Source organism: Hakea prostrata, chromosome 8 (genome assembly GCF_041222555.1).
Source record: "Hakea prostrata isolate BN-2017 chromosome 8, UWA_Hpros_2, whole genome shotgun sequence".
Taxonomy (NCBI): Eukaryota; Viridiplantae; Streptophyta; class Magnoliopsida; order Proteales; family Proteaceae; genus Hakea; species Hakea prostrata.
Window position 1 is genome coordinate 41,557,092 of NC_142607.1, and position 12,080 is coordinate 41,569,171.

Consider the following 12,080-nt stretch of genomic DNA (forward strand, 5'->3'; position numbering starts at 1 on the left):
CTCCCCTATGCTCGATCATATTCAGAAGAAGCTTCAACTCGGAAGGGTAAGTTGCTTTCGTTTGTTGGGAGAGTGGTGCTTATCCGCTTAGTTCTCCAATCTTCCTACCTTTACTGGTGTGGTATCTTTTCCCTTCCTAAATCCACCGTCAACTCTTTGGATTCCACCTTCTGTGCTTTCCTCTGGAAAGGCCATGAAGCTTCCCGTTTCCTCCATCCTATCTGCTAGAGGGACGTTTGCTGTCCAAAATCTGAAGGGGGTCTTGGAATCTGCTGAATCCTTGATATGAATGTGGCTTGTCTCATTAAACTCATTTGAAGGATCGCCTTCAAACATAATCCCATTTGGGTCTCCTGGGTCTATTCCTAGCTCCTTAAATTTGATTCTTTTTTTATTGTCCCGCTCCCCTCCAATCCCTCCTGGATTTGGAGAAAGCTATTGCTCCTCCGTGGTCGTGCTCTTCTCGCCATTTCTGTCCAAGTTTCTATTGGTACCACCACTTCCATTTGGCTCGACCCTTGGCATCCGATGGGCAGCTTGTTCACTCTCCTTGGCCTTAGAATTGCTTATGACTCCCGCATCCCAAAATCCACCCCCTCTCCTCCTTTATCTCCAATGGCTCCTGTTCCCCCCCCACCCATGTCTCACACATGTTTGGAACTCCCCCCCCCCCCCCCCTTCATCCCATGTAGCTGATTGTATTACCTGGCTTCATCCCCTTTCCACATCCTTTACGACTACCTCCGCTTGGAGCCTCCTCTGAAACCCCTCCCCCTGCCCCCTGGACTCCCCTTCTGGTTCCAAGGCCATATCCCTGCCACTCCCTTACCCTTTGGAGAGCTCTTAACCTTGCTCTTCCTACCCAAGCATTCCTCATTAGCGGCCATGTCCCTGCCATTCCCAATTGTACCCTTTGTTGGAATAGTTTAGAGGACCTTGACCATCTATTCTTCTGTTGCCCGCTCCCTCGCTCTGTTTGGACCTTTGCCCTAACTTCTATTTGGCCCCGATCGCGATGTTCTTTTGGCTTTGCCCGAGATTGGAATTGGATCCTAAGAAGCTTTGCCAATGACACTATATGCAACCATGTGGGTAAGCTTGTCGTTGCCGCCACTATCCATCATCTTTGGTGGGAGCGTGACATGAGAAGATGAGCTTCCAAATCCCGATCATGAGATATGATTTAGAATGCCATCTATTTTGATGCTTCTTCGAGGTTCTCTCTCTCTCCCCCATACCCCTGTTGTTGACACTCCAAGAAATAGGTTGATTGTTAGTTCTTGGAATCTCACATCTTCTTTCCAGTTCCCTCCTTGACTGGGTCCCCCCCTTTTTCCCCTCTTTGTACATGTGCTCGTATTTTTGCTCTCAATAATTTATCTTAATTATTCATCCAAAAAAAAAAATTCATTCATGAAATGACCAAAATACCCCCCCATCCCAGCCCCCACACCCTCCACGCTCACACCCTCGCCACCAAGTTGCATCATTCTCCATAGTTTATGCATCGTCTCCTTGTGAGGCAGAGATGGGTCTCCTTGTAATCTATGAGCTTTCGCCCCATTTGAAACTCATAGCTTGTCATTTCCAGTTACTCCAGACTTCTCCCACCCTGGATAGCCATTCAATACCCATGATAACATCAACAGTCCCCAAGTTGAATGGTAGCAAGTTCAGTGTGAAAGCAGCACCGCAAAGTTCAACCGGCCCCCCTTGACGAACACCCTGACCTGGAATGCACTGCTCGTCACCTAACATTTCCTTGAATCCCTTTTCCTACCCATTTAGCCCTATCTTCTCTGCTAAATCATGTTGCATATGTTGTGTGATGCTCTGCAGTCAACCAGAACCACCATGCCATGCCCTTGGATCACTCCACACAACTTCAGGGTTTGTGGGGAATTGATTTGATGTAACCAGGGCCTGCAGGCCCAATAAGGCGTGGAATTTTGGCCCAAAACAACCCCCTGGTGATGTGAACTAAAAATCTCCCCTTGGCCAAAACCCTTGAGGGGCCGCACGGCCACCCAAAAGGGCCCACCTTGGGCTGGCCGAATACTCTTAGAGGGGTATCTTGGTCAGGCCAAGCCCTAATTTTTGGATTATTCCAATTTTCAGAATTTAATTTTAAGTTGTGAAGACTTTCAGTCAATTAGGAAGTCCAGTTTAAGTTAAGTAAGAGTTCTTGAGTCTTGGGACTCTTATTTAAAGATAAGATTTTCGACATTTTTTATATACAAGAAGAATTCCTTAGTGTTTTAAGTCTTAGGGGGAATTTATTTTCAAGGAGATTCCATTAGATCTTTTATTATTTATTTGGATGGTTGTGATTGTAACGGGATCGTAATCTATAAAGGAATCCGACTTAGAGTCAGGGTCTTTTAGTGGGCTATAAATACATTATTCTTTCCTTGTTCTTCTAAAGTCTGATTATTGAATAACATTGAGTTAGGGATCATGGCATTGTTGAGGAGGCCATGGTTGAGTAATTAATAGTCTTGTTCAAGGATCAGCATCTCCATTAAGAATTCCTGCATCTTCTTCCAATAATGACATCAGGTTTTTCAAGTACAGCCCCTTCCCATCGCATGGCTCCCCTAACCCTTCCCCTTCACTTGCGGCCTCTCCCATCCCTTCCCTCCCTTCCCTCCCTTCTCCTGCCATCACAAATCCTTCCCCCACCCACCCGTTTGCGCAACACACTCAGCTCCTCCTCCCTGCTTCTGTGACCTGGCAGCAACAGTCGCCAACCCCCACGGCTCCCCAGGCCCTCCCCCTAACCCTACCCAACCCCTCCCTTACCTCATGAGACCCCCCTCCCCCCCCCAAAAAAAAAGAAAAAGAAAAAGAAAAAGAAAGGAAATAGCGCTTCGCAGCTCTTGGCCATCTCTCCCTGCCCCTTCTTCCTGCGGCAGAATCAGAAAACAGAGAAGACGAAAAAAGAAGGAAAAAGAAAAGAAAAGAAAAAAGAGAGAGGAAAAGAAAGAAAGAAGAAAAGAAAAGAAAGGAAAAGAAGAAGAAGATAAGATCCTTCTCCCTTCCAACCCATATCCATCATAAGATCCCTTGTCAATTCCAATTCTATTTTGAAAAACCTAATTTTCCTTTTTCCCAGTTGATCCCAACCCATTTAGATTTGTTAATTATTTAGGTTTTCCTCATCTCGTTAGAACCCATCTATTGTTCCCTAGAGTTTCCATCCAACTCCCCTCTATTTCAGTAGGTATCCCATATTGTTCTTGATTTAGTTGCTGGGGAATTCATCACAAAACCCTAACCCTAAAATTGGGTTTCAAAACACCTTCAAGAATTCATCAAAGATTCAACCAAGAACCCTTCCCCTTTAGCCACAAGACCCTAGAACCCATCTTTGTTAACCTTAGCCATCCCAAGACCCAATCATTGGCTTCCGTTACCAACCTTGGGTAAGTTTGGGTATCTCGAACCATACCCATATTAACCCATTTCTTTTGCTTCCAACCCTAGTTCGTCCCATAGGATCTTTGGGTAACCTAGACCCTAGTAATCTCAAAACCACCAGCCCATCTTAATTTTGTTAAAACACTAAACCTCTCCCTTAAGCTCCCAAAACCAAGATAAACATTATATTACCCATTTTCTTCAGCACAACCATCCCATAAGGAAACCGTAATTATTTAAACATCCCATAACTCATAGCTTACCCTTTCTTTACCCAAAACAAACCCGTCAACAAATCAATAACCTTTTATTAGCCCATTTATTAGCTGGTTCTAATAATTGAGGGTCCTGGAAGGTTAACTGGACCTTGGGTTGCATCAATAGTGTCAAAGCTAGATGAACCAACAACTAGAGGTAGAAGGACCACCAATCGTGTCCATGGGCGAACCTGTGATTGCTAGACAGCTCAAGAGCATCTAGAAAACTCAATAGGAGATGATGGCACAAGTGCAAGGACTTGCTACCCAAGTCTAAGAACTAAACACAAGTGTGACAAATCAGGAGCAGGCAAGATCCGGAGAATCGATCCAGACTCCACCACGAACACCCAAATTGAATTCGTAGATCTATATACCCTAGCATAGATAGACCAGTGGAGCGCAGAGCTACATAGATGAAGTATACAAGGAACCATATCACCCACAAGCAACCAGAGATGACCGGGAAAGAAATGGCCAGAAGAGGGGAGTCAAGGTATGATAATCCAAATTATGAAAGATATTATATTGAAGGGAGACCTTGGTACCATTGAGATCTAGTCCCAACCTCTTTAGAGGAGCACTCCCGCTCTTATTTTATTGGAGGACATGACCGTAGAAGGAGTGTCAATCATCACAAAGTGAAACTGGAGCTGAGTCAATGGATCTTTAGGTCCTCAGGTATTCTACTACTGAGAGCAGCCCTAGACAATATTTTTGAAATTGGTACGATCTGTCGGAGGGCAGAAAGATGAGGTTGGCCAGAGCCAAATTGGTGGGTGCAGCAAGAGACTGTGGAATACCATGGAGTGTGAATGCTATTGCGAAGGCAAAGAACTCACTACCTGGAACCAGATGAGGAGAGAACTGACAAAGAGGCATCTCCCCCGCACTATAAAGACTAGACTCCAAGAGCAGTTCCACACTTTGAAGTAAGGGAACTTATGAATTTTAGAGTATATCCAACAATTTGATTCCTTGGCTTCTAAAACTGGTACTAGAGACTAAACTTCAAACCATGACTAGGTTTAAGCTGGGGTTAGAGCCAGATATCCAATTAGTTCTAGGGGTCACTGACATTATTGATTTGAGAGACCTTTGATAAAGCCCTAAGGGAATGTTAAGATGCCAGGAAAGATCCTGCATACACCAGGCCACCTCCCACTGCAACTACCCCTATTACTGCTCCACCATGCAGGACTATAGTTGGGACTTAGGAGAAGTTTTACCACCACCACCACCAACCCTAGGGAATGTTATTACTGTCATGAGAAGGGCCACTATGCTTGGGATTTTCCCCAAAGAAGGGGAGTCGCTGTATTTGACTCCAACCAGTGGGGAACTGAAGAGGAAGTAGTTTGTCATCCACTTGAAGTAGAACCAGATCCATAGTTCATGGAAGAGTACATAGAACCCGACAACCACGTCAACGTGCTGGCCAAGATGCTAGTGTTCGGGGACTGAACAAGCAGACCGGAGGAGATGCAATATATTCTACACCAGAGTGAAGGTTGCAGTGTTCCTAGCACAGATGATTGTTGACAGCGGCAGCAGTGTCATCACTTTCTCTGAGACTTTTATCAGGAACAGGACTGAAGACTTAAAAGGCATCCACAACAATACAAGGTATCTCTCCTGAACAGTGCTAGAATGGAAGTCAGTATCAGCCTATCAGGTGCTTAGTACCAGTAAATCTACACTCCTACTCAGATGAAATATGGTGCAACAGAGTTCCCATGAAGCTCTCAGACATCAACCATGGCTCTTCGATGGTCACCATTATCGGCAGTGAGAACAAATGCACCTTCTAGCGCAAAGGCAAGAAAATTGTGTTCCTGCTTCTCAACTTCATGCTGCTAGTGTGGCCAAAAGGATGAATCAACAATTGCAGGATACATCTTGCTGACACCAAAGTGTCATCTCATTCCGCTGCCATGTAATTCCCTAAGTAGATGCTTCTGTGGAGGGTGTTTGGGAATTGGGATATAGAGGTGACCCTAGCCCGAATTTGCCATCAGGTAAAGAGTAGTTCCACATCCGTTTCTCATTGATATATCTTACTTAAAGTTGTTGGGAAATTAGTTTCAGTTCTTACTCATCTTGTGTATGTTCGAAGTCCAATAATATGAGTGGTGGATGTAAACATTGTGGATACTTTGTGGCACAATACGCATCAGGCTTCTTGGTTTTCTTCACCTGCTTTGTATTTCAAGGTGCAGTTGAACTTCTGGAGATGCGAAATCCATTTAGCATGCTGATTGCTTATGGATCATGCAGAATGAAGATACTTGAGAGCTTTGTGATCTTGGATGAGTTATTTGTCAACATGATGTTGTCTTTTTAGTTGTTAGGCCTTTTGTGAGTGAATTGCTTTGATGCTCATCTATAGATTTGATGGGACTTTAGGCTACCCAAATAAAGACTTACTATCCAAAACAAATGGTTAATGCAATGATTTTAAGTAGTGCTCTTAAATAAAAGAGAGTGGGAAAAAAGATTAGGGTAGAAACAATAAGATTTAGAGTGATTTGACAGCCTTGCCTACATCCACTACCGAGTGATACGCACTTCGACTTATGACTTTGTGACTTACTTTAAAATGGCATTGTGATCAAGCTTCCTCATAATTATCTCCTGGGCTCATATTCAAGTCCAAGTAGCTTTCCAGGTTAATTTTCAGAACTCTTGCAACACCATGGATTCCCCAATCTCCAACCGAACACTCTGAAACTCTGAAGCTTGTTTGAGTGCTTCCACTCATTTAAAAATATATCTTGCATGGCTCGGTGTACAAAAATGAAAGGACAAACCTCAGATGGTAAAGCATGTAAGTTATAAGCACCTAATGCTATAGTTCTCATGTTACATGATACTATGATTCTTGTATTATCTCTAAATCAGGATAAATTGTAAATCAAGGCATTGTATGCTTAGAGGAGAAAGAATGAAAAATAAAAACAATGGTCAAGAGAATTTTAGGCGAAGTTCCCCTAAACCTTTCATAAATAGAGGACAAAAAATGAAAAAGAAAAACTGTGGTCAAAAGATTCTCAGACAACTCTTTTGGCCTTCAGTAACTAGTCAATTGTTTAGGAAGTAGCTGTAAAAAATTGCCTATTTCATTTTTGTGAGATAACTGTTGGGAGCAACTAGTCAATCACCAGGAGTCCGCCAGTCTAGTCATTGACAGGCCGTTGGCTGTATACAGTTTGCCCACATGACAGAGTTCTAGCCAAAGCTCAGTAAAATGGACATAATTCACTCCCTGGAGCTCGGAGTGATCTGATTCTTTTTATATGGAGCTAGGTTTGCGGAGCTACAGCTTTGATGTTTTGAGCTCAGACCAATTCGGACAGATCATGTATTTCCTTGAAGTTGTGGGATTGTGAAACTAGGGACCGTACAGAACAGGTCTCGAGAATTGTAGGCTGCCTCAGTAATTGTTCGACTGTTTCAACTTGTTAGGCCTTGCCTTTCTCTATATAATATTACCTCCCACCGGTGTTAGGTCAATATACCTAGTGAAATATTTCTTTTAAGTGCCAATACATATAAATGTCTCAACAAGAAAATAAATCATAGTGATTTGTTAATTTATGCATCTTTTAACCTTTAGCAGCATGGGACATAATGTCCACTACTTATTTCAGCTACCGATTTGAAATTTCAGGTAGACATATGGGAGGAAAGGAAAGTCTTTGGATCTCGTGGTCGGAGTCTTAAAGAAGAAATGCTTGGTAAAGATCCTCCACCTTCATTGGAGAGCAATGGAAAAGGTTCAAGTTCAATCAGGATAGTAAAGAAGGATGCTCACTCAATCAGACTGGTAAGAGCACTCCTTTTCAGTGTTGACTTATTGTCTTACTCATACATGGAATTATATATCTTGCTCATGCTTTTGTTTTAGATAGGAAAATAGTGTCTTATGGGTTGTCATTCTGAAAACAGAAATTGGCTGTTGGAGGAATGGCTGAAAAAATAGTTACTGCCTTTCAAGCTGTGCATGAGGAACATTTCAATGAAGACACTGCTTTAAACAAATGCAAAGCTGCTGTTCGTCATGTTGAGAAAATGGAAGATGATGTTAACAGTGCCTGCATGCAAGGTAGAGTTGCACTTAATGATGCCTTGTTTAGTGTATCATATATTCATATTACATTGATTGAAGGCTCTATTTTGTTTCTCTTTTTACATAACAGAAATGCAACTTCTATATAATAAGTAGGACCTGTTGTTTCAAGGAGGCATTTTGGTTGTTGATCTGTCTCTGCTTTTGCATGATGCTATAACTCAGGATCTGTAATTAACCCAAGAAGGTAAGAAGATAGCAGATGGAGAAGAGGAAGAGAAGTACCCATACAGGTTTTAGTAAGAATACCTGATGTAATCAGGATTGGCAACCATAGGGCCTTCCTATTTTAGGCCCAAATTCAGTTCACAATCATGCAACACCAAGAGCTGGCTGAATCTGACCAGGGATATTTTGGTCATTTTACCCTCTCTTTTGGTGACCCAGTAGGGTTAGTTCAGTGCAAACAGCTGTTAGGAGTCTATATCTACTTTTATTTTTGAGTTCTGTTTTGGTCAAGTTACTCTTCAAGAGTTCCAGTTGGGTTGGAAGTCCCAATTAGAGGGGGATTCCCTTAGAATCCACTCCTTACAAGGATTCTAGATCTATTGATGAGTTATGATAGAGTCCTTGTCTAAGTAAGATTCCCAGTTGGAATGAAATTTTCAAGTAGGATTGCTTCTGGAAGTTAGTTGTATTTTTATAGGAATTCTTACTTAAGAGTTCTTTTTTAGTTCACAAAGTTAAATCTAGTGGTAATAGGTAATTCTAATCCAATTTGGATTCCCTAACTTGAGTCCAACTATGTTTCCTAATTTGAGTCAAGTTGGAGATTCCTACTTGCATTCCTTCAATGTAATGAGGCTATAAAAAAGCCCCCACATCTTGTAAACGATTCAGATTTGAATGAATGAAAAAAAAAGCATTGAGGAAGACTTGGAGTCGTGGGAGAGAGCCACAACCTGGGTTTATAGAGTTTCTTATTGTTTCTTCTTCCCTAGCCTGTGGCAGATTTTTAGGTTGCCGTTGACTGAAAATATTGGGGGTTAATGAGTAATTTTTGAGGAAATGCGGATGATCTAGTCAGATCGCCGAAATCCATTTAGTATGAAACCTTTATGATAGTATCCCATTTAAAACTGAGATGAGAATGCCTGCAATTCTGACTGCAGAGATCTATGGAAACTGCCCCTGGTGTTCGTCTTTCCTTGCTTCCCAAATCTGAATCTCCTCCCACTTGTTCACTTCTTCTAAAACTCAGTTTTTATTCTCTCCCATCTTCCTGTTCTGCTTACAATTCTGCAACCAGGAATGTATGGGCAGAGAGAAAGAAGAACATGCACACTATAAGTTGTGACTTCCAAAGGTTGTAGGGGTGAATGAGCAGTTTCAAACTATTGAAAATGGTGAAGATCCAAACACAGAGAAATGGAAGAGAAGAGAAGCCAAGGAGGGAGATCATGATTATGATGTTGAAAAAAAGGGATAAATAGGATAGGGTATAATTGTAAGTTTACTTTTAGTAAATAAATACTACTAAATGCATATTTGTCTTTTATTTAACAAATTCATGGTTCTAACAGAATAGGGGTTTTTTGCCAATTTGGCATACTTATGGGGGGGGGGGTGTCTATGCTTCTTGTCAATTATTTTGGGGGTGTGTCTGAAATTTTCCCTTGTTATTTTAACATTTCTAATGGTTATTGAAGTTTGTTTTACATGAAATGTATGGTTTGATTACTTTTTTTTATTTTTGAAGTATGTTTAGAATGGGGTATTTAGGACTTTCGGTACATTGTAGCATTTACAACCTATGGTCTAAAGTCAAACTTGTATTTGGTCCGTCTTTCTCCCCCCTTGCCACTTCTCCCCTGATAGTTCCATTATAATCAGAAGGCCCAAATCGGCTATATGGTATGTTCTAGACATCCCCCATCAAAACCCCACTGAGATGCTCAACTGAGTTGGTTTGAAAAATATTACCCCGACTAAGGCTCTTTTTGGTATCAATTCTCATTCTCTATTATATCTATTTAAAAAGAATAAGTACAAGAATTTATTATTGGTCAAGAATGAAAAATGGTTTGGTGAATTTTGTCGAAAATAAATTATGGAATGAAAAATAAATTTGGTGTCAAAATAAAAAAATTGTTAGAAAATAATAGTAAGTGAGAAAAGAGGGGGGGGGGGGAAATATGGTTTTTATGAAAAAATATGTATTGACTATTTTACCCTCATCTTATCTATAAAATTTCAAGTAAACTTGTGCATAAATGAAGAAAATGAAATTCTCACCATAATCTATAATAGACAAAAAGTCCATTATGGATTTTGGAGGTTTTTCTATTATTTTAAATAAAAATAAGACTGATAATAGATGTCAAACAATTTAAAATAATGAAAATTTCTTATAATTGAGAATGATAATTGATACCAAAAAGAGTCTAAGTTAGAGCTTGGTCCAATTCAGTTTCTTTGGCCATTGAGTTGGCCACTGAGACTGAGTTCTCGTACCATGAGTAATTCCCACATCAACATCTGGACTTTCTCCCTGCTAATTCCATTTGACTGCTTGAACGGTAGCACCTCGTGTCCAACAGGATGGTTTTTGAACCAAGAAGATGAAATCAACATGTGAGAAGTGTCTCCTCTTTTTTTATAAGTTCATCCAGATTTGTTGTTTAAAGGAATATAAGCTGAATAAAGGGGTAAAAGTTGGGGTAATGCTAGAGGTGTGTATCATGAGTACTACTTAAGTTTGCATTAATTTAAAACCCTGGTCAATCCCTCCTGGGCCTCTGAATGCAGGACTATCTGATCCTTCAGTATAATAATGGGGGTAAAACAGTAACTTAATTGTTCTTAGCTTTGTTAATATGTACCCTAGCATCTTAAATAGTTTCATTAGTGACATTATCTTGCAGCTTTGGGCATAATATCCCTCTTTTCTTCTTAGCAGGATGGTTATTTTATTTGTTAATTCATTATTTTTCTCTTGATCAGGAAACCAACAGGATCCAATGTTAGCTAATGAACTACAAGAGCAAGACAATGTCCTGCGGCAATGTATCAGGCAACTTGAAAGTGTTAAGGCAACTAGAGAAGCTTTGGTTTCTCAGCTGAAAGAAGCACTTCAGGACCAAGTAACCATATTATCTTCCCCTGACCTTGGAATTTTACATTTTGTTGACTTCAAGATTGCTTACCAGCTATATCTTTTCAGGAGTTGAAGCTCGAGTTTATTCACACTCAATTGCAAGTAAGGATGATGATCCTTTTCTATTCCTTCAATGAATGAGATAAAACCATGCAGGGATTTGATTCAGTTATTCTTCTGAGGTGTACGTGCATATTTTTTTTTCTTTAAGATATTACACCATGATGTTCTATTTGGGTAACCATTTTTGCAATATGAACATTTACATATGTTTATAGCCTAAAATAGGTTCTATGAAATATCAGGCCTTGATTAAGTATAAAACCTACTGAAATGACCAACCAGAATGTCACACCGAAAAGGACAAGATTTTGGCAAAATTTCCTTCAATCTCAATGTCTCAGATATTTCAGTCAGGCTGAAAGGTCTATGTAGATGCCTAGATGGGATCATGGGATATCAAATTGATTGCTTTTCTTATGATCCTACATGGAGAGACACATATCCTTGACCACCAATAAATGTTGAGTGGTTAAGCTCTCCCTGTATACAACTGTAAGTGCTTCCGGATTTGTCAGACCTAGTTAGAATGAGTCCTTTTTGGCAATTATGATGTCTACTTCTATGGGTGACTTTATGATGCGAACCACCAGGACCCTCCCAATTGTAGCTGCTAGAAGACCTAGGGCAGCAGCCTTTCTCCCACGACCCTACTGAAGAACCAAACCAGCAGGGGCATTTTGGTCATTTTCCAGGTTCCCTGCACTATCTAGCCTAGTCTTAGAAAGCAGAAGCTCATGAGGACTACAGATCTATTTTTCACTTGTTGATTAGATAACTCCTTGATAAGATGTGACAAAAGTCCTAGTCCATCTAGTACTCCAAGTTTGAAGAGGACTCTTGTAGTCAATGGTCCAAGCATTAGTTAGTACTTAGTACTCTTTTTCTATCTCTAATTTTGGTTCTTTTTATTTTTATTTTATATTTTTTTTGTTTTTTTTTAAATTTTGGTTGTAATTAGTAGTTGATAAGCCTTAGTTGGAGTTCTATTTAGAGTAGTAAGTCTTTTAAGTTGTGAGTTTATTTCAAATAGGACTTTCTAGGTATTGAGTCCCACTAGGAGTTCCTTATTTTTGGCCATGAATTCAGGACCAGGGGTTGTAAACAAATCTGATTT

General features: G+C 40.6%; 1 protein-coding gene across 2 annotated transcripts in view; it reads left to right on the forward strand.

Moving 5' to 3' along the window:
* LOC149007938 (uncharacterized) overlaps nucleotides 1–12,080 on the forward strand; it is a 59,212-nt gene that overhangs the window by 18,809 nt on the left and 28,323 nt on the right. For both annotated transcript variants that reach the window (XM_089164697.1, XM_089164698.1), the window contains 4 exons: nucleotides 7,348–7,503; nucleotides 7,626–7,782; nucleotides 10,750–10,889; nucleotides 10,970–11,005. In XM_089164697.1, the coding sequence (XP_089020823.1) occupies nucleotides 7,348–7,503; nucleotides 7,626–7,782; nucleotides 10,750–10,889; nucleotides 10,970–11,005 (489 nt within the window). The remainder of the gene's footprint in view (nucleotides 1–7,347; nucleotides 7,504–7,625; nucleotides 7,783–10,749; nucleotides 10,890–10,969; nucleotides 11,006–12,080) is intronic.